The sequence below is a fragment of the Falco naumanni genome, chromosome 8, assembly GCF_017639655.2.
Source record: "Falco naumanni isolate bFalNau1 chromosome 8, bFalNau1.pat, whole genome shotgun sequence".
In the NCBI taxonomy this organism is placed as follows: Eukaryota; Metazoa; Chordata; class Aves; order Falconiformes; family Falconidae; genus Falco; species Falco naumanni.
Genome location: NC_054061.1, coordinates 61,688,655 through 61,715,893, shown reverse-complemented (window position 1 = coordinate 61,715,893; position 27,239 = coordinate 61,688,655). Strand labels below are relative to the sequence as shown.

The window sequence follows — 27,239 nt, the reverse complement described above, 5'->3', positions numbered from 1 at the left end:
TCCATTTGTTAAAACAGCTAAACCACCAGTCATCAACTCCTAGTAGAGCATGAGCCTGGGAAGCTGTGTGGATAAAGTCACGGCGTGATCTGTTGGGGTTGTGGCACCTACAGAGGACTCTTGACTCAAAGAGATGGAAGTGCAAAGAGAAAGTAGAGGTGTCTATGGTGGGGGGACAGTTTGGGACTTGTAGTTTTCTCCTGATGTTACAGGAGATAAGCACAGAGCCAGACCAATCTATCAATGATACTTTGTCTGTTTTTTCAGCTATGTAAACAAAGTAAAATGTCTCAAAAAAGGTTTTTTTCTTGTGGGATTTGCAGGCAGTACTGATATTCTCGAAATCGCATCTAATCTGAGTGCAGTGAGAATGCCAGAAAAGGGCCAAATGATTAAAACAGGAGCTGTTGTGGTTACCACAGTTCATTGACTCTAAATTGTGTGTAGTGCCTTCCCAGCTAAAGAATTTATATTGCTTAGCAGATTGAGGTAGTCTCTGAAGTGACTTTCAGATAATGTTAGTGACCTTCTAACCCATGTTAGCACATTTTCTTGAACTCTGGAAGTTGCTAATCTTGCTAATACAAATAGGAACTTGCAGCTTAACATTTCTCAGTTGCGTGAGTAAGAAGCAGTGGGCTTCAGCAATTAGCCTCCCTGGAGCCCTGCTATGTTCCTACAGGATCTTGGTGTTAAACCTCAACAGTTGCTAATATGAAAACTCTGTAATGTGCGTGAGCAAAAGAGGATCGTACTCCTCTTATTTTTAGAAGTGGAATCCAGAAATTAGATTATTATTGCTAGCAGGATATTTTTTTTTAGTTGGGATATGAAAGCAAGTGCAAACCAACAAGTGCAGCAAGGAAGTAAAAGGAAGAAGAGTCACCTTAGAAAATGAGCATCCACTGGTCCTCGAGCTATAAAGCAGCAGGAAATGTTGGGAAAATAACTCCTTCTAAGATGTCCAGATTTATCAAAGCACTTACTTGCATAGTGTGGAGAATACAAGCCCCTATGTGTGTCAGTCCTGGGTGTGGGTGCACATGCCAGTGTGTATGTTTGTGTTGGGAGACAAAACACACTTTTAGGAAATGCAAAGAATAGTATTATCTGTGGTTACTGAAAACAGGAAAAAAAGATAAACGGCTGTCTTTTTAAATCAAAACTGCTGCATGCCTGGTCATTGGACAATGACAAGGTGCACATTGACTATGGAATGCTCAGTGCAGAGCTTCTTCAGAAAAGTATGAAGGAGTGACCTATTATTTTCTAGTAGAAAGTAAGAATTGCATTGTGCTGTAGTGTGGATGTTGTTCTCTAAATCAGTTACTTCTCTTCAGCATGCGCAATCTTTCAAATGCCTTCCTTTAACGACTATTTTACTCAGTTTGTGATGCAGAACGGTGTGAAGTCCCTGGTCCAACCACACCTGCTGGACGGTTACAAATGGAAACATTCCAGGGAGGGATACAAAATAGGGCATATGTTTTTAATTAAAAGGAAATAGAAAGGAAGTGATTTGCAGAATAACAAAATAAAGAAATTATAGCTCTTGTCCATAAAGAATATATTCTCAACCTGCTGAACTGAAGCAGTTGGTCATATTCCTGATAGGTGAGGAATGCTCAGCTGTCATAAGAAGTCTTCTGCCCATAGGTCCCATTGTCCTTTGCATGCAGTCATTCATTACATGTTCTGTCTAATAGCTTCACCACTGGAAATCCCCTGCCAAAACTGGCTGTCAAAGTTACCTCCTCTGTAAGAGAGATTTCTATATTTAAAATGTAAATGAAACTTAGTGAAAAACACAGGCCTGAGTGCAGCTGCAGGGCGGCGGGGAGGAGGTGTACAGCAGCATGAGCCTCCCGGTGCTGTTGGGTCAGGATCACACAGGCGACACAGAGATGCTAATGGCATGAGAACATGGCACTTGGACACCTTGTCCACACTCTTACATTGGCTCTTACAAAATATGAGCTGACATGGTTCCTTAATCATTTAAGGAACCAGAAACCCCACAGCTCAGACCCTCCCTACAAAGCCTGACAATGCAGCAGAACAAAAACCCAGTGTATCTTTTCCGAGATTCCACTTTGGGAGTTTTGACATGAACTTTATGGATATAAAGGTGAGCAAACTTGTACAGATAGGGCAAAAGCCTCTTTTTTTTCCTTTTAGGATAATCAGAATGCTCATCATAGGTGAAGGTTTTCAGTTTGATATAGTCTAAATTCAAGCATGACTGATAAGAAATTGCCACAGCATAGCTCATAACTAAACATACCAACACTTTCTTTGTCTATATTAAGCCTCAGGAAAAAAACTTCTTAGACAAACCATCTACTTTAGGTATTTCTGTGGTCTGTATCACTGTAGTGTATCAGCATATCACCATCTTTTAATATACTCGTTTACATATTCTGTGTTGGCAGACGGTGGTATTTTCCCCATTTTACACTGAGGAGAACATGACAGAGGGCTTGTCCAGAGTAAGAGAGCATTTCTATTGAAAAACAAGTATTGGGGTCACACTTGCTCTTCGATGGGCTAAAGCCCTTTGTCCTCCAGCAGCTCTGTGAAAGCTTGGGACTCTTGTATTTTCTTGAGTAAATAACAAAAGCAGCCTACCCAAGGTCACTGCAACACGACAGCCTGCAGTAACAACCCGCTTAACACCTGGGTTAACAGTCTCATGCCGTGGATGTACAACATCAGGCAGGTGATTTGACCCATCAGTGTCACTGGGGCTACCAACACACTTCAGCGCATCCACCAGCTTTGGTAGGTTGGATCCAAATGTGCGGTAAGCCGGCACCGCAGCGCTGACACCAAGTGAAAGAGAGGAATGAAAGGATGGCACTGCAGAGGCTGCTTCTGCAGACAACAACATCAGTCAAAGCTGACTGGTACTTAAAGTCTGGGTTGTTTTAATTATTCTCTAACTGGCAGAAGGATATCGTGAGGTACAGTGTCTTGCTAGAAAGCAGCGTCTTTCGAAAGATATCAAAAGGTGCTTATATACTTTAATGCAAACAGATTATGTTTCTTTTGGACCTTGTAACAAACCCTCTTCTTGGTGCCTGCCTTAGTGGTCTCTCTCCCTGTCAGTTGTCAGTCATCAATATTTTTTAGCAGTCCTCTTCCACCCGTATTTTTATTTTCCCTGGTCCCTTCACATTTTTGACTTAAGAGCCAGGTGCAGACCTTTCACAATTGCAGACATTGGTGTTGACTTCCCTGGCTTTCAAATTTAACCTGTGCTGGAGGTCGTCCCCTCCTCTGGACAGCACTAAATCCTTCCTTCCAGAGATAACTAGTCCTTGGGGCTCATGGCTGTGCTTCTGAAGAGAAAAATGTTTTGCCTTTGGAACGGACTAGATTGCACCACACGGCAGGTAATTTCAAAACGTTTTCGAGGGAAGCATCCCCTTGGGTCCATCTCAAGGCTCTTCAGCGGTAAAGGACACCAGACAGCACGTGATGCTATCGATACACCTCCACTACTGTCCCTGGGAGCAAAGCAGTGAGGCTTGGCGGTGACACAGCGTTCCCGGGTGCAGCTCGAAGGGGTCAGGGTTAAGTGGAAAAGGAAGAGGAAGGGTCTCTCTCCACTTTCCTTTTTAACTCCGCAAGTCAGGGAATTTATCACAGACCAACGTGGAAGTCTCTGTGTTGGCTCCGTTCAGAAACACTGTTGGCCACCCGTCGGCTTTGTGAGCAACACACTAAGCTGACGCAGTGCATAGATTTTTCTAGAGAGAAGTACTTTGCTACAGTGCTGTCTTTACTAATGTATATTCTTTTGCTTTCCATCAAACAGTCAATGAAGGCTCAGGTGAAACCAATCAAAAAGAGACATCGACCTGTGACATTTGCCAGTTTGGGGCAGAGTGTGACGAAGATGCAGAGGATGTTTGGTACAGTAATTTGGTCTACTCTTCTATTTTAATGAATGTTAGAATATTTAAAGGTACTATGGTTTAGAAAGCATTACAAATATTAGATATTCAAATTTCTGCACCCAGAGATTCATTGTACAGTGATTGAGGTGGTTGTTACTCTGAAAAAATGTATAAAACAGTCTGGTTAATAATTTTGGAACATGCACAATTTAGACAAAATCTAGAAACACAGTTATCCGTTTTGTTGCTGTTATAACTTATGTCATTCCATCTGGGGTTTTACAGCATTATACTTTGGTAAAAATAGAATTGGGAAAAACAATTGACCTAAAGCTTTTCAGGTTAAAAAGTATCATTAGTATTATCATCATGTTAATTCTTATCTGGCATTAGAAATGCTGGGAAATCTGTCTCGCTTTTTCCTAGTTGCTGAAGTTGAAGACCTCACCCTCAAATGCTTGAAATAATTAGAGTGTACATTTAGATGTTTTCTCGGTCGAAGTTGTTTTACTGGTTTTTTTTTTTTTTAAAGAGGTATCAAATTTATTCAAGGTTTTTTTATTAATTTAAATCTTAACTACATAAGCTGAAGGGAAATAATTCTATCTACTCACTTCTTTTTTTTTTCCTTTCATTTTGCCTAGAAACTATGCAAACATACATTAAACCAACTTTAAACTAATCATTTCATTGTGATTTTGGAGCAGCCAATAGATCAAAAAAGCCGCTATTCACAGAGCTGTACTTCTAACGCTGCCTTAACACCAAGCCTTGTTTTTCTATCTAAGTAATTAATACTACGGTAGAGAGACAACAAAATAACCATGCAAATGTTAGAGCTGTTCCTGGCTGCTGCTGCTGAAGCTGTGAGCTGGTGGCCGGTGAAGGATGGAGGCAGAGACTGGGCAGTGAGGTGTCGGTAAAGCAGTGTTGCCCAAACTGTAACTTGGACAGTAGGCTTAGAGCAGAGAGGAGTCAACGAATGAACGGTGAACATGATAACTTGGCCCAGTGTTGGGCAGCTGACCTCACCCTGCGAGGCATCCATGCACTGTTGGTCAGGCATAGAATAATGAACATTTCTGCTGTTCAGTGAAGAAGCTTAGGAATATGGTCACAGCCATCCATTTGGGCTCATTTTGGTTTTTTCTTGCCAGGCTTTCAATAATCTCCAGTTCTAGTCTTTAAGAAACACCAAGTAAACAAACCACAGCAGCTTGGCTCTGGCTGCCATCGTGGAAAGGGATTGTGGTGCTGAAAAACAGGAGCAAGGTGCAATGAGAGTTGTGTGGAAGAAATTGCTTAATGTTGATTGCTTAAGAAAATTACCCCAGGTATCAGGATTTTCATTGTCTCCTTGACTGGTTGTCCTTGAGAGTTTTGGTGGTGCAGTGTAGAAGGAAAACCATGGTAAAATTAATATATCAAAATTCACAGTCTAGTGCTCGTGTTTTCATAATTAAGTGCACTTCGAAATTGGAAGGCAGGAGAAGAGAGGGGCAAGGAATAAAATTAGCTACAAGATAACATTATTAATCATAAGCACTGAGTAGCAGTGTTTATTTTTTTCCAGAAATAGCTTGGTAAAATAAGCTGATCCAACTTACCCCAGTAATGTTCCCACTGCAGCTTTTGCGTTATCTAATTCCTCCCCTTTGAAACAACTTGGCTTATACGGAGCAGTGTAATGACTGCAGGAGCTGAAGTTCTCAATCTTTATTGACAGGCAGTCTTTCTGCAGGGCAAGATGCTTCTGGGATGGGAAGCAGGGAAGGGCATTTACTGGGAAGATGCTGCCAGACAAACTGTTAAAAGGCAGGAAAGCAGATTTCCAACCAGAAGTACAAAGACCATGTAAAGCCTGTTAAAGGTCTGCTTTGAAGTAAACAACTTCATATGCCATAACAGAGCCCTGTTTTCCTGTCTCTGCCCCCTGATTAGTCTTGGATAAACGTCTTTCTAAAAAATGAGCCTTCTGGGGTTAGCTCTTTGTTATTCTTATTTCTAGAATAAAAGCGGACTATGTACGGAGGTCCTAGATCCCCCTTTCAAATGTGCGTTAATTGAATTTCCATGTTTGGCACCAGCTAGACATACTCCCCCACTCCCCCTGCCAAGATGTGTTGTGCGGAAAACGTCCTTAGATTAAGTGGGAAAAGAAATCTCCGTTCGTTATTTGATCACTGGTTTTATGCGGATCAGATTTCAGATGTAAGCAGGGCTCCGTCAGCTACCTCACCTGACTGATGAGGTTTGTGAAATCCAAATGGGGTCAGTGGTTCCCGGTGGCCCCGGGACCTGTTGTTAGGGGATGATGAGCCCAGCACTGGCAGCATCCCCCATCAATCAGGAACGATTTGAGGGTGCAGGGTCAGCTGCCTGACCCGTTCCAGGTGACAGGGATGCAGGCTGGTAGCAGAGCCAGACCGCAGAGAGCTGGAGATGTGAGGCTGGCTCTTCGCCTAATATTGCTAGGGTGCCAGAGTAGATCAGAGAAGAGAGCACAGGTGTGATAGCAGATGTGGTTGGGCTGCTGATGATTTAAAGTGACAATTAACATTATTCTACATTGCCACAGTCTGTTATTTTGCAGTCCCTTGTCTCTGATTTAACTCTTTATTTTTTCTTTTTTCTTTTTTCTTTTTTTTTTTTGGTTATTCATTGCCAGTTGTCAGTCAGCTAAATTGTGCTATTCTACTGTGCCACCACTATTTTTAAATCTTTTTATTTGTGTAAAACCAATCTGTTAATGGCTAGACTCCTGGGATTCTGATAGGGGGTTTGGCACATAGAAGACTACTCGAAGGCGTAAGAGGTGTGTGAACGTTTTCTGGAAAGTACAGAGAAAAGGTGGAAAAGAACCCACCGTAATAACAGGTTTTGTACGGCATGGTAAAGCACACGTGTACTATTATCTTATTCTACAGCCTAATATCATGAGAGTGAATGCAATTTGGCATTCCATTAGTGAATCTCTTTCTCTAGGTTAAAAACAAAGACTGTTCAGTTGAAAGTCTTTAACATCTTGCTACTTTAGTATGTGAAAGCTTCTTGTCACTAAGAGGATCGTGTATTACTGGCATTATTCCCACCTTTAATGCATTTTGCACCAGTGGGCTTCATGAATATTTAAAGCAGGGCAGTGGCTATGCTCTTTAGCACTGGATTGCAATCTATTGGTAAATCAGACATTTAGTGTTGCTTACTTGGGGTTTTATTTCAGAGCTGGCTAAGGAATAATTGATTTTGTAAGACAGGGCTACTCAACGTAACACCCCGAGAGATATTCTTAAAAGGAAATGAAGAATGAAGCATAACATTCTGAACCATGGTGTATTTCTAAGATCTTCCAAAAAACATCTATGAAATACTCACCAAATGGAGTGCCCACTCATCTGCTAAAGTGGCTTAGTGTCAGCACATAACCACATCAGAAACCTGGATTCCAGTATTAATCTCCTCCTTATGGGCCACTGAGGAAATAAGAGCACTCTGTACACTGGACAAGCCATGGTTTGGAGAGATACTGGGCAGCTATTTCAGGGGTCCACAATGTGTCCAAGTAAGTGGAAGGAGATAAATAATAGGAAGAAGCCCTCTGTTGAGTCTCCTGTTGGAAGACACCAATAGACAGGACAGGAGTATTTTCTTAAAACAAGATTAAAGCCTGCAAACCTCTGACTTGTAGAGTTAATCAAAATCACAATGATGAATTGGGGTTAAATATGCATGCTTTTCCTTTGAATTTCAATATCAGCAGGTCAGCCAGCAGCAGTCTCAAAGTGCAGCATTGCCCGCAAGAAGATGCAGTTTGCTAGCTGTAAGACAGGCATGCAGAGATGTACGATGTGCTCAGATGAGAGTGCTTTCCCTGCAGCCGGGTAGTGTCCGAGGAGGTGAGGAGGCCATCTCCACAGATTGCTCCTCTTCCTTCCCCTTCCTCCCTCCTGGAGGTTGCAGGTAGAGGAGAGAGGCAGCAATATCCCTGCCAAGCGCTGCCTGACCTTGAAATGGGCCTTGCACCAGCGATAAAAAGGGACGTAAATACTCCTGCTGCTTCCTGCAGCTCGGTCCCACACACCCCAAGGATTCCTCCTTGGCTGACCATAGGGGTTTGTGCTCTGCTCTAGGCACCATACTCATGGTAGGCAATTTTCCTCCCCCACCATGACCCTGGCCCGTGCTGGAGAGGCCTTTTCCATTTCTCACAAGTAGGCGAGGACCCCACTGGGCAGGTTCAGTTCAGGAGAAGATGCTGAAGCCATTCCACAGGGACACTGTGTCCCTGAGGACCCAAAGCTGGCGGCTTGGAGGAAGGCATCCAGGCCTGAATGAAGGGCTTGGCAGTTTCAGTGTCCAAGTCAGCGGGTGAAGGAGGGAGTGCGGCCGCAGGCGTGCTGTGCGGCTGGGTGGTACTCCCAAGTGACGTGGTGACATTGCAGCATAAATTCCAGCAGGTCCCTTGTGTCCTGTGCTTCTGGCCACGTGGCTCGGACACCCAACTCCACTTAACCCACAGCAGACAGGCAGACAGATGGACACACACACACAAAACATATTAAGAAGATGTACTATTTCAGTCCTTTGTTTCATATTTCAGTGCTAATCACTGATACATATATATAGTTTGGGTAAATGCTCCTATAAGGCAACACATGAGGATGGTGAAACTGCATTCTCATGCAAATAAGGAGCACTGTACACGGGAGATATTTGTGCAAATCATGCAGCTGCCATCTGCAGCGACCTCTACAATCGATATTGCTCTAGCAATCAATATTTATCTTTATTATAGTATAGAAGGAAAGCATATAAAAGAAACTAATGATTTTGCCAGCTTCTCAATCCACACAGCAATTAGGTCAGTCAGCTTTGGGTCCTTTCACTGTTCCATCAGTTGCTCTCAACCAGAGCATCTGCAAACAAGATGCTGTGCTACTATAAAGTACTAAAAGGTAGTTTGAAAGCTCACATACATTACATGGGTATTGGCTTGCTTCATGTTCAGCAGTGTGTGTAATAACTATGTGTGACCTACTTGTTCCAGATGCAGAAACAACGAGCTGCTTTAACATCTGCAATGCCCCATGCATTACACAGTACATATATTGCCAGTTGCTGCTGCTTTCCTTTCTCTTTCAGAGAAAAAGTAGATCTTTGTTCATGGCTATGTGTAAGACTTAAACATATTCGTTGCACTTGTGGTTCAAACAAACACAGAAATGGAATCAAATCATTAAAAATATACAATCCTGCAAAGACTTAAATTTCTGCTCAACTTGAGATCATACCTAAGGCATGAAGTAAAGCTGCTGCTGCATAAATCTTCATGTGGATCTTAGTAGTCATGTCTAATAACAGTCCAGGCAAGGGTGTACAGAGGAAAGTAAAGGCGCTGCAGCGTGCAATCTCTGCATTGCACAGCAAGAGACGACCAAGCAGTTTACACCCTCTTACAGCCGTGTCACTTATCTTAGCCCCAGCGTAGTAACAGAGCTACCTCCAGTGCCTGCCCAGAAATTAGCCTAATTCTGGCTCTGTTAACTGTTAATGTTTCATTTGGTGCATGTTCTCTGATTTAAAAGATTTTGAAATAAAAAGCAAGCAGCTGACTTCCAGTGTAACTGTTGCGACACCATGTTGAGATAACTGTAGAAATATGGTGCAGTGGGCTAAGAGGCAGTGATGCTGTAAAAATGTAGCCTAAGCAACTGGAAATTGGTCAATGAAGGATTCACAGTGAAAGACAAAACAGGGATTTTAGAAAAAGTAAGATGACACCTACTTGTCTATATGTTTTATTTTCATTATGAACCCTGTGCTGTGAAAGGGCCAGGTCAGTGGCTTTTCTGGGAGACGGGCCAGCCAGATCTGCTCTCTGGGACAGGAGAGTTGAATAGAGAACCCAACCATGTTCCTTTGTTTGGGCTGTGGAAAGAAATGCCATGTGAACTGGTACAAAAGTGGAAAAACTAGCGAAACACAAAACCGTAGCATGAATTGCTGTCCACAGCGCAAAGGACAAAGTTGCAGCAGTTCCAGCTGAGGTGAAAGCTTCAGGCTTACTAGCAGCTAGTGTCTAGCCATCATGTTAAGAGTCAGAAAATGAGGTCCCCAGGTGAGCATTGCATAAATGCCACAGTTCCTGTCAAGTTTCTCGATGGCAAGCTACTGAGATATTGTAGGACTCTTTCAGTGGGCAGTTTCAACTTAAAGCTAGCCCAGGTGAGAAAGTGACTTTGTGCCCAACCATAGCCAGAGAAAGATCCCCACCGTCTTCTAAAAGACCTTAAATCAAGCCAAAAAGATGTGGGTTTCCTCTTTCTTAGCAATGAGTCTGCTGAAAGAGCAAGGGAAGATATGGGAAGAAGTTAGCTTTATCTTCAGGGGAAGCTTCTCTAAGAGCAGCTTATGGTCCAGTCCTCCAGGGTAGGAGGCAGGAATGAGCACCTTGTACTTTTAAACTGAATGTGCTACTAGTGGCTGGGCTAGAACAATGGAAAAACGATGGCTTGTTTGGCCATCTGGCGAAATAGTTTTACTCTGCATACCTTTTTTTGGGGGGGGTTAGTTAAAAACAGCCATTTTTCCCAAGCAGATAAGTTTCACAAAATCACCTTACCATCTTTTCATCCTTCATCCTGTGCCAAAAAGCCTATTTAATTTTGAAGTGAGAGTGATTCCCAACTCCCTTAGGGTGATGGTTTGGAGAATTTGACCTTTCCATCCATTGACTCAACGCAGTCCTTCAGAGGCTTATGTTCATTTGACAAAGTTCTGCCTTTCCAGATTCTCAGGATTTATTTTCTTAATAACATTCTTAACAAAAACAACAAAAAAAAAAACCAAATAAACAAAAAAAAAAACCCAACCAACTGGTTTTAACGTAAGCCGAGATTGTCTGGAGTTACTTATACTTCATAGTGTTTTATTACCAATACACTTTGGAACACTCTGGTAAATAATTCAGCTTACACAAAGAAATTGGCTATATTTTCTCTATACATCGAGGAAGTCTGTCATGTAGACTATATATCAGGGCTCTAAATGTTCTCAGATAAATGCAAACCCACATTGTGTTCCATCTGTACTACTCACCCAAGCAGGTCTTTTAGGGACCCTTTACAACACATCCATCTCATCCAAAAACTAGAATCCCTAACATTTGACTTTGTAATAAAAAAGATGTTTTTTATCTTTTGCAGTTACAGCAAAACTCGCTCTGTGTCCAGGGGATAATACCCTGCACAGTCATAAAGCTTACAGATTATTTTTTTTCCTTGTGCTCCTCTTTTCAGATGCTGATCCAAACTTGGGTTTCAGTGTCAGCTTATGGAAGTCAATGAAAGTTATTCCACTAACTTCACTGAAACAAAAGTTCTTTCCCGGTATCATAACCGTGGAATAACTTCTCAGTAGCCAGTGGAGCCTTTCACTGGCAGAAGCGAGAACAGACTGCTTGAGCGTAAATGCACAGTTGTTCACAGAGTGCAAGGGAATAACTTGGAAATTGTGATGATAAAAGCAGAATTTGGCTTACTGACTGCTTCTATTGCTTCAGAGGACATATTGATTTGCAGAAAGCCAAAAATAACTTCTGAGATTTTGGAGGGGTTTCTTGTCTTATCATGGTGCCATGCTCCTGTTGGAGCAAGATACAAATTCTTCTGAAATTTAAGGGGAGGAAGGCTTTGTGAGACATGTAGAACTGCCATTTGTCTTCATAATTATTAGTTTGACAATGTTAGAGTTGAAAAAAGGAAAAAGCTGCAATAGCTTTAAAAGTATGGCTCAAAATAGCCAGATTTTCCTGTTAGGTTTCCATGGCGAAGATGCTATCGTTCGGCATGTGGTGTGCGGACAGGAGGCATGGCGTAGAGGGATGGGTGCTCGTGGCAGAGGAGGCTGGAGGGGTGGACTGGGAAAGGACAGAGGACTGTGGAAGCACGGAGAAAACCTAAATCTGACGTGCAGCTAGTCCATTTTGCTGTTTGCTGGAGAGCGAGGAGGAGCCGCAGTGACTGCCCACGTGCAGGGGCTCGGGGAGGGTTTGGGGGATGCTACCTGAAGGCAGCAGGGAGGTCCTCCTCACCTGCCTGGGAGGCTGAAGCGGCACAGCCAGCACGGAGCGGGTGAATTAAACATTTATACTGCAGGGACAGCTGGAGGGTGTGTGGGGTAGCGGCTCAACTGCATTGAGGTGGTGTGGCTGTGGGCTGTGTCCACGCCGATCTGCACGTGTCACAAGGGCGCACGTGTGTGGCTGGGCATTGAGTGCAACAGCCACAGCACCCCTCTCTCTGTTTTCAGGAAGTGCCTATATACAACATATACGCCTGACAGCATAGCAGAGAGCAACCATTTTATCTGCCCAGCTTAACAGGGGAGCAAATGAACCCAGGGCTGTGGTTTTTTTACTCTTCTGCCACTATCTGAGACGGCGGTTTTCAGTCCTAGGTAGGAAAAGGTAGCAGCCTTCTGAGCGCACGCCTTGATTTGCATTTGACAGAATGGTTTTGGCAGGCTGTTTTGTGTTCTTGCTGTAGTACAGAGTGTTGGGAAGATCATGCCTGGCTCCTGCCGCTTTGTGGGAGGCACACAAAAGGATCCCTTTGGGCTCTGCAAGGGCAGAGCTGTGCGCGGGCGCTGCGAGGCGAAGCCACCGCTCGGTTGTGTAACCCCATGGCTGGGAGAGCTTTGGCTGTAAAAGTGCACGTAGGGGATGATATGATAATGCACATCAGATATTAATGTGCATTGACACATAATCGTCTGCGTACGTCGGGGCGTTACAGCATGAGTGAGCAAGTGCAGGGACCTTGGAGAGCAGTGCACTTTTTGCACCATTTTTTACTGGTTTTCTTTTCCCCTTTTTTGTTATTTAAAAATAAGCTTTCCTCCCTCCCTGGCCCCCCATTTAGCCAAAGTCATACCCTAGTAGTAAACTGAGTGGTGCCTTCATGACGGCCTATTTAGTCGCAATAAAAAGCCGATTGGCCTAATGCGCAATCAAGAAAGGAGTGACATTTATTGCTTCAGTTTTATGATGCTGTGAACTGAGCAAGATTTGGAGCCTTACAGTGCCTTCAGGGGGCAGGAGATCACCAGCAATGAATTGTATTTATACCTTTTCCAATTTCCTACTAGCATTTTAGCAATAAATAGACTGTGTTGTTATTGAGTTTTATGTAAGTATGTTTACGAAAGCAGGAATACAACTTTGTAGCTCAGAATTACATGTGTTGGCTAAATAGATCAGCAGAGAGAATAACTATGTAAAGCACTGGGAAAGCACTTTCCAATTTATTATCAAATGTCTTAATAGAATGCTTCATCTCTTTCATCCCACTTTATGTTAACTATTAAATTAAAACTGCATCCACTGCAGAAGGTCGGAGGCTCCTTCACACACCCATGTTGGAACATCAAGGCCACGATTTGTTCACACATCTAAGCCATTAAAAATACATCCCATGCATTAAATATGAGCCTGAGGAAAACTCAATAGGAGCTGACGTGCAGGGCTGACCTCGGCTTGCGCAGCCCCTGCGGGGTGGCAGGTGTCCCTTCCCCACAGCATCCATCTCCTGCCCTTCTCCTTTCCCACGTGCAAGTCGCAGCTAAAAGCCTGCATGAGATGTGCCCAGACGTACAGGCTTAATTGCTGTCTCTCAGCCCGCCCGTGTTGTAACGAAGCTCTCCCACGCAGAGGAGCACAGGTGCCCCAGGGATGCCCGTGCTTGTGGCGCATCCCTTTCAGGAGCTGCAGGTGGATTCCACTGCTCTCTGTCCCAGACCTGAAGAAGGTTGCTTTCGTCTCGTTAGGTTGTGGGCAAGGACGTGTCCTTGAGATGGCACATTTCATTTGTTCGTTGGTCCTCGTTTCTCTGGCAGCAGTACTTTTCCTTGGGGCTTGCTCCCAAAAGCAGCCAGCCACTGTGGTCATCATGAGACAGCAAAAGAAGGGGCAGCATCCCCAGCCAGTAATAGTGCCTGGCCTGGTACGGCAGCTCTAACCTACAGAGCTGAGCGCTCTGAGGAAAGAGAGGGTTACTGCTGCTCCCTCCCTCTTGCACATGCAGCCATTTGCTTGGGCCCATCTATGGGCCGAGATCTTCTTTCATCACAGTGTGGGATTACATTGAACCATAGACTCATTTAGGTTGGAAAAGACTTTTCAGATCATAGAGTCCAACCATTAACCCAGGGCTGCCAAGGCCACCACTAAACCGTGTCCCTAAGCACTGCATCTATGTGGGTTTTCAATACATCCAGGGATGGTGACTCCACCACCGCCCTAGGCAGCCTGTTCCAGTGCTTCACCACGCTTTCGGTGAAGGCATTTTACCGAATACTCAATCTAAACCTCCCCTGGCACAACTTGAGGCCATTTACTTGTCCTGCCACTTGTTACCTGGGAGAAGAGACCAACCCCAACCTGTCTGCAGCCTCCTGTCAGGCAGCTGCAGGGAGCGATAATGACACGAGGTTATCGTGCCTTATTTCTGTCTGTGCAGAAGGTGCAAACAGTGCCTGAAGGAAAGCCTGGAAGTATCCTCCTAAAATTTCATTACATACCTTGACTGGCTTTTGGTTTGCAGTGTAAGTCATCTTCCCACGCAGGGTGGCCTGGAGCGCAGAGCCAGTCCGGGCGGTGCTGCCTCAGGCAGCGGGAGGCACACGTGTTTGAGGGTGCAGAGCAGTTCGTGGTGAGAGGCAGTCTGATTCTGCGCATGTGGATGGAGTCTTTACAAGAAGGAATTATTTTACCATGGGGGTTTTTCTCACTGGTTGCAGGAAGGTCACTCCTAAGCCTTGCCTTCCCCACCGGCAGTGGGTGGCTCACGTGCTGCATGGGATGGGGCTTGCAGCACGCTGGTCTCTGCTAGCCTGAAGGCTACCAGCCCCTGCTCTCACTGATAAGTCAGAGTCCACTTTGTGCTTTCAGGAGTAGCCGCTAGTGCGGTTAACAAAACCCAGAAATTTGCCATGGGTCCCGGCTGGTGCCTCATTTCTTCCTCGACAGACCAAGCCATCCTGCATCCATGCCAGGACCTGCAGCTAGATGCTATCCCATGCTTCCCGCCAGACATTGCAATATTCCTGCTGGCTGTTCCAGGTGGAACACTGGGATTAGTGGGAACAATTCTCATTATTCTGCTGGCTTCAAGATAGAAGCAAACAATATCAGCAGACTGAGGCACACAATACAACATTTGCGAAGGACAGCCTCAAATGTTTACAGAGGGAGAGAAACAGTCATCAAAGCTTTGTTTTAACAGAGACCATAGAGACATGAAGGACAGTGAGTGTAGGCAAACCATAAAAAGGCATTTATTTTATTCTATGTGCTTTAAATAAACTTCACACGTTAGATACCTGCAGACGTTTCAATTGGCATGTGAACAGAATTAGAATTTTCTTCTCTAGTCACACAGCTAGCATGAGGATTTTTCAATCACTCTTCAAGCCCAGTCATCAGCCTTGTAATTCTCTCATTTCTCTGTTTGAGTTTAAAGCATCCAGTCTAGCAAAGAGTGCTTTACACAACTTAGTTCCTCTTAAATAGGAATGATATTTTTTTAAAAAATAAAATGAGACATTTATTTTGCCCTAAAGGTGTTAGCATACAATTCAATGTACTGTTGAGGGCACTAGAGGCATCGGGAACCCAGGTGAAGGTCATATTATAATTGGTGCTTTGAATTGTAAGAAGGAAGCAAAGGTGAAGTTTGTGATGTTTTTTTTCAAAAACTTAGTAAAGCAAGTTGGGGGGTGGGGGGTGGGGGAACGCAAGGAGAATTAAGAATCAAGTTGCAGTGTCTTGCACAGCAGATTAAAGCAGTTTCCATGAGCAGCAGTCTCCAGGATGAAACCTTGAAAGCTGGTGGAGCATGGGACCAGCTCCGGGAAGAAGGCAGTGCCCCAGCAGCTCTCCCCATGCTGTGAGGTGAGGTGCCTCCAGGAGCGGTCCACAGAACCGTTTTGAAACAACCTCTGTGAGCTGCCATAACAAATGTGCTTTGAAAAATCCATATGCGTTTTTAAGCATTGCCAGTCACTCCCTGCTATTAAGCAGCAGCAGCAGCAGCATGGCAGCTGCACGGCCATCACCCGAGCACCCGACTCTGCGCTCCAGGTAGGCTCCCAGAGTATGTTGCATTTGGTATGCAAGGAAGGACATCAATAAATATGTTCACCACTTTAGTGCATTTTAGCTTGACATATGTCCAGTAAAAAATATCTTGGTCTCTTGCAGTCATAAACAAAAATTTTTTAAAAATCACCTGATTATTCAGTGCTTCCTTCTCTTATGATCCTTTGGGGTCTTTCAAATCATTTTCATTATGCACTACATAATAATAAAAATCTCTAAGCAGTATGCTGATAATTCCATGCATGGTCTCTGTGATTCCTAATTGTTTGAATAACAGGATGCTGTTGAAATGCCATGCAGAAACATTGCGTCACCCTGAGGGAATCAAGCTTTTCTCCTTTTACTCCTGGTGAAGATAAACATTTGAACAGCTGAAATAGGTAAAATATCCCAGGGAAGCCACTGAAAAGTAGATGTGCTAAAGCCCTTAGTGCAGAAGCTGAGCTGCAAAGGACAAAAAATAAAAATAAATTAGATAAATAAATAACATTGAATGGAAGGCACTCAAAATAAGCTGTGCTTTTTCTTCTCTTGTGATCTTAAAGCAGAAAAGAAGAAGTAGCAGGCCCGGGAAAGAAATATCGCATGCTATTTTTGTGCTGCCATTATAAAATATGTATTGTTTATTGTTCTGCACTGCAGCTAAAGTTTTGCATCAGCTTCAAAAATACAGCAAAGTTTGGTTTGAAGGAGACACGCAGTGTCTCTATTCTTTAAGCCTCTTCATGATGTTCTTAAAAGCGCGGTGATAGGATTTCAATCTCCTGGCAAGCACAGGCAGGTTGTAACAGATGATTCATAGAAAGTGTAAAATATTGTGTGCCTGAGTGCATTATCAATATATTTTATATATGCTATTTTATATATATGTAAGTCTGTGTACCTGATGTTCAGCTGTATGTGAAACCAGGCAAGGATGCCAGGCAGTTTTACCTCCCGGCTGGAGGCATCATCAGGTGCCACCCTCCTGGGCTGTGCTCCGCGTGCTGCAGAGACCACTGCGAGGGCACCTGCGCTTGGCCCAGCTACCAGAAGGTACCTTGACTCTGTATTGAGGGTACCAGGACTTTACGCTGCAACTTACCTCTCGGTAAAATGGGTGTAGTAGTACCAGGTCATTGCTGCTATAGGGCTGTCTGAGGTTATTGTAAAGCTTAATGGTGCACTGGTAAACGGGCGGAGGGCCGGAGGAAGAAGCTGGTATTTCTGTGGTCTTTTCAAGACTGATGTCAACACGGAGGTGCGTTTGATTCCCCTGGAACAATCCCATGTAGGTGCCGGGGAGGGGGGCGCAGCTTTGAGGATGACTGATGTGGCGCTGAGGCGGGTAGCAGAGGTAACCTCTGGCTGCTCCCCGCTAAAGGGGTATCGCAGGCAGTGTGTTTTAACAAGGCACGATGCCTCAGCACACAGGCGGTCGGAACGGGCTAGCTGAGCTCCCAGAGGCTGGGTCTGCCCAGCCTGGTTAACCTTGCCAGTCCCTGCTTAGAGCTAGTTCAGCTATCTCTGCGTGGTGTTGTGTTGAGACATATTAAACATACCCAAAGCTGCCTGGGTAAATGAGCGCTCCCACCAGCCTCCTGACACGCGGCTGAACCATGGTACAATGTGTGTTCGAATGTTGAGGCGTAATGTTAAGCCTGGCTTCATTTCAACTTGCCTGCTGGTAATGTCAACAAAGATGCCCTGTGTACCAGAAAGAAAAACCTTGCAGGAATCCAAATGATAGAGAAGGCATTTGGGACTGATTGCCAGGCTCTTTATGCAGGCATATACTGCCAGGTTTGCTTTAAATGGGTGTTTAATGTCCTACTCGGAGGGGCAGGGGGCTTGGGGAGGACTGTACTGACAACCAACCAGAAATTTCAGTTGCTGCTCGCTGTTTTCTGGTCAAAGGAAGATAAGAAATGTCTCTGGTGGAAATATCATAAACGTACAACAACCGTGTTTTTATTTATACACTGGTTTATGGCAAAGGGAAGGCTTTGAGCTTTTTTATACTGCAAAATGCTGTTGTTTTTTTCCTTTCTTTTTTTCTTTTTGCCTGGAGAAAATATACGACATTTAAAATGATTGCAGAATGGAACATCACTTTCCCTGTAAAGTAGTGCTCGCTGAGACATGGTGGGATCTCACACTTGACCAAATTAGCATATGTGCTCAAATATCAGAGCTCTGACTAGTAAAAATAACACTATATTTGCATTTTCACATTTTTAGCTCTCGCTTCCCTGTCTGTTTGGTTTTATGCCTTTTTTCTTGACTGACAATTCTCTTTGTGGCAGATTTATTGCTGTTCTGCTGTTTGGACCCTGTAATCAACGAGACACTTGGCTGAAGACGTTAGTCATTTCATTAAGTACTTTTTTGCAGATCTCTCAGACACAATTTTCTGTTGCTCTGCTTCCAAAAAGCAAATGACCCATGGCCAGCAAAGTCTGAATATGAATCTTTAATAAACAGAGGTAGTACCAACAATGCTCTCAGGTTTCCAAACTGCAGAGAGCTAATTAAAAGATGTTGAATAGGGAAGAACTGCCACTGCCATCTCGCTCTGACAAAAATGTGCCTGCATCTGTTCCCAGTAAAACCGCTCTTTTAGAAGCATTGTCTCATTTATCCTCCTTCCTTCCCATCAGAGCTACGTATGAAACCTTCCTCATGCTATGTGCAGATATTGCATAGTGCTTTCTTTAAAATTATTATTCAGTAATACTTTGCTGAAAAGGGAGACTGAATAGTTGTCTTAGGATTAAAGATAAAGTGTGGAGTGGGGCTCTTTTTATCATCACTGTGTCACTAATGATTATACTTTATTCATGAACTAAGGAAATATAATTATAGCATTCCCCAACACTTCATGGGCAAAGCACCAGTCTCTCGTTTTATTGAGACGCTGCCTTAAAACGCAGTTCCTCCCTCCAGGGACAGCACTTCATAGCCATGAATCCTCTCTTCAGTGGCGTGCTCTCTGCAGGCAAAGGTACTCTCTGTGCCCAGAAAATAATACCATACGTTATTTGCAGAAAAGTGGGGCGTTAGGAGCCTGTGCACTCACCAGTGTAGTTGCCTGTGCCTGGTTTATTGACCCCATCAATCTTTACAGAGGCTGATGCAACAGAAAGCCAAGCTGGCTGCTCCAGTGTGGCCGAGCAACCCGGTGCAGCACATTGCCATCGCTGCTGGGACGCAGACCCCTCTGAGCTCTGGGCAGCGGTTTTCCTGGTCAAGATCTGTGCAAGAAATCACTGCTGGTCTACCCTGTGCTCTTCTCTCATTTCCCTGGGAAGAGAAGTACGCTGCGCAGGTGAAATAATGCCAACACAAAGGCACACGCGCTCCCTTGTGCTGTTTAGTATATTTACGGCAGTTACTGCCTTGACAGAAGCTCAAAGGCCGAAGCGCAGCAACTTGCACCCCGCAAGTCAGCAGAGGGGCACAAGGAGGTGCCTGTCAGCATCTTACCTGCCTCGGGCTCGGTTCAGCTCTGCCAGCCCTCCCACAGGCAGCCTCGTGGGCTTCTCCAGCATGTTAGCTGCGAGCTGCCCCTCTGTCTGCAGAGACCTTCCAGTTGTGCCTGAACATGATGTTCTCACAGGAGGGTCTGGCAAAGTCACCAAGCAGTGCTGCAGGATGCCCCTGGGGGAGTTAGCCCCAAATCCCCTGAGGAGGTGCCCAGGTATGCCCATCAGACAGTCTTTTTAGTGTTTTGATTTTTCTTGCTTTTCTGATCACCAGCATAACTAATGGGTTGCTGGGCTGCTCAGCTCCTCCAAGATTTTCATCATATGAAATGAAATGGAATAAAATAAACCATATAAAAGTAGTGGAATTCATCAGAGACTGTCATAATGACCTGAAAGAATAGACATAAGAAAGTGAGCCTTGTTTAATGATTGTTTATAGTGACAGCCCAAATTTTAATCAATTAACATATGAGCCCATTACTTGAAAGATGTGATGGACCTGTGGGACAGCATTCAGTATTTCTTCCTTTCCCAAGGGAGCTGCAGGGTATCGGCTGGCATCTTGGAAGCACTTTTTCCTCACAGATGCTTTTAAAGCTGCTTTTCTGACTGCAGAAGGCATAGTTAAGCCTTACACATGTATTTGGTGTATGCTCTTGGGTACAGTTTCACCCTGTGACCCCCCTAGGAGACCTCATTGACCCTCTCACAGCTTCTTGAGCCCAAGGAAAGCTCAGTCAGCCTTTATATTGCCAAGCTTTCTTCAGCGCTGCGCTTAGGAACACAGAAACCAAATAGATTTATTGATAGAACTATAATCAGAAGCCATAGCCAGGATGATAAAATGGTCAAATGATCAAATTACTTAAAATTAGAGGCGTATTGAAGTGTCTCGGGGACCGGGAAGCTGCAGGCACGTGGCAGTGGATGCATGCCGCCAGCCCCGTGCAGGCAAGGGGACCTGCAGGGAGCCCCGGGCCAGGACAGCCAGCACCCAAAAGAGATGAGGCCGCTCCGGCTGCGTCACCTGTGGGAGAGCGAGAAGATGACAGGGCAGAGCCTGGCCTTGGCCAAATTTGCAGGTTGAGTGTGAGGAGAAGCACCAGGGCTGGATGCTAGCCAGGAGCAGGACGGGATTTCTGGGCCTGACACGTGTTGGGGCGAGGACCTCCTTGGGGCAGGGCATTCCTGCGTCCCGCAGGATCTGAACTCTGGACACTGGGACGCCCACCTAAGGGTGCGCCCTGGGGGCCAAGCGGGAATGTCACGGTTTGGTTCTGCTTGTTTAGTGGGAGGCGGCCACACTTCTGCATTTTGTAATGCTTCGGGAAGTGAAGGCAGCGTTACCTATGGCTACAGGATTTCATTCGATCAAATGCATTAAGTGCTGTTCATGTTGTATTTATTACATTGCCAGTGGATCCCGCTTAAGGATGATGTATGCTCTGTGACCGCAGGTGCCTGGGCATGCACATTTGGAGCAAATGCCCCACCTCTTTGTCAGTTATTTACTCTTCTGGAATTTGGGGGCATGGTTGAAATGGCAGACTGCTTGTTCCTCTAGTTTGAAAAAATGTGTTTGAATATACTGTCATTTTTCCTGATAAGATGAGCGCTATAAATTAAAGAGTCAGCAACCCAGGCACATTAATCTTCCTGATGCAATCCTACCTTTAGCATTTCCTGACGTATATTTGATGTTGACTTAATTGTGCAGCCTTAAAGTAGGATTTGAGTATATAAGTGCAAAAGCAGTAAGAAACTGCAGATGCAAGCTAGAAGCCGCCCGCTGAAAGCTGTGCAAGGGGTGGATGACGCACAGATCCTTGCTGCAAGGGGATTGGGGTGACAGGTTTATTGTAGTGTTTTTTCACCGCCCTCTAGTCAGCCCCAAAAATCAGGTTTCACACAGGAGATCCTGCAAGATAGCGTCATCCCGAGGTTGTCCCTTTCTTCTGTCTCTCCCCCACGAGCAACCTGACGGTGGCACAAGTTGCACATGGTCCGTGGTGCTCATGTGGTGCGGCCTCTTAGTGCAGCATGCAGCTACGGAGCCCTTGCTTGGAGAGAAAGGCTGGTCTCGCAGTGAAGATTTTAGAATGGAGTTGAGAAAAACCTTGGTTCTCTTCTTACTTTTACTGGAAGAGGTTAGAAAAGTCGTTTTGGAACTTTGTTTTTTGGAAGGTATCGAAGGATGCAAATAAATGCCTAAGGGGCTCTGAAATGGCCTTTGAAATCAATGGGAGATCAGTCTCTGAGATTTCAAAAATCCCACACAAAGTGTTTGCATGCATCTTTAAGCATCTAAACACCTTTAAAAATATGTCTCTTAAGTGCCTAACTCCTAGCACAGGTTCCTACGTCCCCTAGGCTTTTTTGAAATTGCATCCAGTATTGCTTAGATTTCCCCTAAAGAGCACCCTTTTGTTTTAGTTTTCTCATTGACTTAATTTTCTCTTGACTCAAGACATAATATATATTAACCTACACTCATTTTTTGTAGCAAAATGTAGGGAAGCGAAGCTGTTTCTGAGCTGGTTTATTACAAAAAAGGAGCATATGGCTGATTGTGTCCCATCTGAAATGCAAATGGTGGAGCTACGTGGAAAGAATCACTATTACTTGAGCAGTAAATGTTTCCTAATGTTTCCTAATGAAGTGAGTTTGACTAAGGTGGGAAGCTGGAAACGACTGTGGGAAGAAATGGCGATGGTTAATATCTCGGTGGAGCAGAACATTCTTATTCCGCTGATAAGGAGGTTCTTAGGAAATGGACTGGATTTTTTTCTTATATTCCATATGTTCATCAGTGTGGGGAAATGGTTACGCAGGGAGTAGACTCTTTTCTTCCCCTAGTTATGAAATGTAATTTAATTTATAACCACAGCTTTTCACTGTTGGTCTCTTTTTGAGCTGAAGTTTGCTGTACTTTCTGAACGTTTGGGGGAAATAGACCTACCCAATGTAAAGGAGAAGGCAAGCACCGGTTCCACTGATTTTCATCGCCCTGGGCATGTTTGAAGAGGCGAGAGGCCAGAGGGGGTGATGGAGGAATCCCACCCACGCTGTCTGATTTCCTATGCTTCCTCTTTCTGCCAGAGGTTTCTCTTGCATATATCCCTCTGCATTTCCAGTGGTTGAAGGTGTCCAGATGTCTGCTGTGAATGGGATGTGAACTGACTTTTAAACGCTTTCTTAGATCAAGCAGTGAGGCTAGAGGCTGACATTTCCATTACTTAACTTTCCAAAGGGAAAGCTGTGGAGTCGGCGCCGTGAGGTTCAGCACAACCAGTGGGCTGGAGATAGAGCATCGGTCGCATTCCTTTGCCTTAAATGTCAGAAGGAGCCGGGAAGAGTTTAGATAGCAGCATGTGCACAATTACGTGCTCAGAAGAGCTGAAGCAGCTGCCAGGTTAGACCTCTGGCTTTGTCCCTGAGCAGGAGCACATCGGTGTTAATGCAGGCGTTGCTGAAGCTGAGCTGTCTGTTCTACGGCGCAGTCGGGGGACAGCAGATTAGCATGCCTTTCCCTTGCCGGTGCCCAAGGGTGTCTGACATCGCTAATGATAATGAAATAGGAGAAACCTGAAGAAAAAAGGCTGCAGCCTGCTGTTGATGGAAGTAATTAGGTTGCTCCATCTTATGAGCAATGCTGAGGCTTGCTGGGATCAGGGCATACCCACGTTAGTGTGTTAGTTCAGCTCCAGACCAGACTTTTGAAGTGAATGCCCCCACTGAGCTTTGGTTCACATCTTGTGGCAGCCCAGATGCTCAGGAGTTTGGTCGTTGTGGCTCTGGAGATGCCCCTAAGCTCCCCGAGGACAGGGCTACCACTGCCTTACCCACACTTGCCTGCACTTTGCTCACAGCTGTGGGGGCCACCCCCTGCACAGAGCGTGTCCCCAGGCTGGGAGTGGGCACTGACCTTCCTGGGTGACACCTGAGGAAGGCGTTTTGGTTGTCGAGTTACTCAAATGCTTCAGAAAGGGCTTGTGCACAAAGTCTCTGCTAAGAACAGCATTCCCCTGGCTTTGTTACAGAGCAGCCTCGCTGCATCCCGTGCGGGAGCTGGGGAGATCCCACCAGCCCCGGGCACAAAGAGGGGACAGCCACATCCCTGCTGCCAATCGCCATCTGGGCAGGTGGTTTTATCCCAGTGGGGTGAGGTGAGGCTCTAGTATCACATCTTTTATTAGGACCAGAATGCCTCTAAGTAATTATTATCAGAATTAAATCATAGTATAAACCCACATTTATACCGTGTTGCATACGATGGGCAGCACCTCAACAGAGGGGCATTTTGTGGCTTCTTTAATTGCAAGAGGGTGCAGAAGCTTGAATTATCTGCCTATCTGCTTGGGCGTTCTTTGGTTTACAAGAAATTACAAGTGGTAATACTGTGGCATAGTTTTCCACATATAACACTTTTTTTGCCTTTCCTTCTGCTTGCTTTTCTGTGTCTCTTGCCTCTCCTTGCATTTCATTTACATCCAGAAATACAAATGACCTCTTGACATAACTTTCCACTTTCATTCTGTCAATTTGCATTGCGCAGTCAGGAAAATACACAGACTTTTATTTCTGAGATATATTTATGATGTCATGAAGAAGCTTTCTTATATTAGCCTCTTCTTTTTTCTCTTTCTTTATCTTTTCAGGTGTGTGTGCAACATTGACTGTTCTCAAACCAACTTCAATCCTCTTTGTGCTTCCGATGGGAAATCTTATGATAATGCATGTCAAATCAAAGAGGCATCATGCCAGAAACAGGAGAAAATTGAAGTCATGTCTTTGGGTCGATGTCAAGGTAACTCTCACAACAAAACTCATTTCAAAGAATGTTTTCAATTTTTGTTCAGTGTAAAAAAAAAAAAAAAAAAAAAAAAAAAAAGAGAACCAAGGCTGGCTTCTTATTTGGCACTTCTTACATTTCCATTAGACTCTCGCAGTCTGTACTGTAGAGCACAGGCTGTGGGAGGGGGCAGAGCTCCCTGCAGCACAGGTGCCAAGCCAGGCGTGAGGAGCGGTGTGCGTAACCCTTCCCACACCCTGCCCGCAGACGCAGGGGACTCTCCAGCCCCACAGGGCTTTCAAAAGCAGGTGCCTGGATTTTGCCCAGAGCAGCTTGCCCAGAGCCCTGTCCTCCGGAAAGGAGTCGGAGCAGGACAGCAGGAGAGCCCCGCAGGTACATTTTGCCACCCAGAATGGATGGATCCTGTGTTGCTCCCTTAACTGGAGCAGCAGGGAGCAATCTCAGGAGGCCAAAGGCTGCTTCCAAGCACAGGGCTGGTGTTGGTTTCTCGTGAGACCTGCGCGGCACCCATGGGTGCCAGAGGTGCCCGGAAGGAAATTTTGCCAACAGCAGCTCAGAGAAGCTCTCCGTGTTTCTCCACGAATGTCAGCTTCTCTGTGCCCAGCTGCTCATGGGCTGCTGCATCATCTGTAACCCTTGAGTTGACTTCGAAAACTCTGTTTTGTTCTAAAATAAAAATGAAGGAAATTTGCCTTTAAATAGCTCCTGTAAATAAAGTGTCTGCTGGGGCTCAGATTCTTAATAGCTTTTTTCCCCCTTGGCTTCTGACCTATAAATCCTCAGTACATCTATGTACAAGACCATACTATACAGGTGTATTAAACACGTTCTAGTTTATTCCTGTATCTTTAAAGTTAACCACCCTATGTTGCAGTTCATTTCAGGGTACATACTAAAACTCCCCAATTACTTGAAATAGAGCAGAAATGACAGCTCCTGCTTCATACTGATATATTTATCCCAGCTGCAATCTGTTATCACATATTGTTAGAAAAAAAATGTGTTTTCTTAATGGAAGATGTTTCATGTTTGATTCCAAAAAGCCGGATCCTCCTGTTTTCACCTGGCAGCCCAGGGGAGCCTTGCAGCCAGCAGCGATGCTGTGCATGCAAGCGAAGCTGGGTTTGCCTGGGCAGTGGTGACTGGGGCATAGGCTGTATCAAGGACAGGCTCCCCAAGCAATTCAACGTATTTCTTTCCACACAGATAATACTACAACAACTACAAAATCGGAAGATGGGCATTACGCAAGAACAGATTATGCAGGTACGGTTCCTATGCTGTGAGGTTCGTAATTCGCGGGAGCTGTGTAAGTCTCTTCTCTCCTCCCTTTGCTAAGGTGAGGTGTCCTCATCTTCCAGTGGGGTTTTTTGGTTTAAGAAATCACTGTCTTCATGTTACTCTTCCTTTTGCCAGAAACTCTTTTTCTTCTTAATAAATGGGCTGCTTCCATTTTTGTCAATGTACAGATGTTCTGGCCATAAAATACCTGTTCTGACAGTGGCCATAACATTTGTAAGCTATTTGCCAGAAATAACAGACATTATTGAAAATTATTGAATTGTTGTGCTGGATTGTGCATATCTTTGTCACGATACGCAGGTTTAAGAAAGTGAAAATCCAGAATATCCACAGCATAGCACAGCTGTGATACCAGGAAACGTTGCCACAATAGAAAATATTACCTGTCGGTGTTTAACTATGAAGTTAATAAGGTTCTTAAAATGTTTGGGGTTTTTTAAGTGATAAATGGTTTTAATTTATTTAGAAGCTACAATAAAATATAATGGCTGAATAGCCTTATTTGGCATTTGAAATTAAAAACATGTAAATACTAGTGAGTCTTGGGAGATATTTTTTATACCCTTTGCCTGGGAGGATTGATTTAGAAATTGAATGTGTGTGTGCGCGCGCACGTGCATGCAAATTTTCACAGCTCGCACTGAGAATTCAAACCTTTGGGAAGGTATTTGTGAAAATGGGTCAGGTGGTGCATTCATTGCTTAAGTTTGTGATCTTTTTGTGGTTTGAAAGTATTCTGAGAGAGAAGGTGCAGGTTACTGGGTTTAGCTGAGCAGCTTGCTGCGTGGCTTACATGAAATCCAGCTGATGGTTTCACAGGTCTTAACATGTCTTACCCGGAGAGCCCTCTGGCAGCCGTTAACTCAGCTGGTCATCCCTTGTGAGGGCCCTTTGTGCATGACGTCCCTGAGTTATTAGGGTACCCAGCCGCTGGAAATGATTGTTCTGTTCCTACTTAAAAATGGTGTGTGATGATTAAAACATAGAGCTATGAATAAATGATGCCTCGGTGAGGCAGAGGAGTGCTAGGTGTTGGGGGTGGCTGCAGCACGAAGCGGAGAAGGTGGAAATGTCTACAGAAGGTAAATGCTGAAATTAATTTCCAAAAGATCACAGGTGAGCCACAGTCCAAGTATCTCCTACTGCCAAGGAGCCCTTCCACAGGCGAAGGGAGGGTCACGCAGAGAGAGTGTTCAGTGTCTTTCCCCCAAACCCTCGATTACTCTGCTTCTTTCTGCGAGGCAGCGGCCGGTTTTCTTAAAAGGCTGGAATGGCTGAGGTTGTATCCTGTGATGGGCAGGAGACATGGCCAAGTAGGCCAAAATTATTTAAGGCAGAAATAAGGGCAAGTAATATTGTTGTATTAAATCCTTCATCTTCCTTCCTGGAGAACTGAGGAGAGCACTGCATGCCCACGTCAAGATGAAGGCCTGCAGCCCCTTGTTAAATGTTGTGCAACCTGTCCTACTCTGTCTGCTGCTGCCTGGTGGTTTAGCTTTAGGACGGCAGCGACCTACATCACCTAGAGAGGAGACAGCACATTTAAGCACAAAGCAACTGAGCTGTAGCAAAAAGGGAGGAGGTGCAGGCTGAGGATT

At 44.7% G+C, this 27,239-nt stretch overlaps 1 protein-coding gene across 1 annotated transcript in view; it reads left to right on the top strand.

Annotated features, from left to right (window-relative positions):
- The window catches only part of TMEFF2 (transmembrane protein with EGF like and two follistatin like domains 2), a 130,420-nt gene that overhangs the window by 72,951 nt on the left and 30,230 nt on the right, over positions 1-27,239 (top strand). Inside the window, exons 5-7 of the mRNA XM_040604687.1 lie at positions 3,821-3,917; positions 24,185-24,333; positions 25,546-25,605. Of these exons, the coding sequence (XP_040460621.1) occupies positions 3,821-3,917; positions 24,185-24,333; positions 25,546-25,605 (306 nt within the window). The remainder of the gene's footprint in view (positions 1-3,820; positions 3,918-24,184; positions 24,334-25,545; positions 25,606-27,239) is intronic.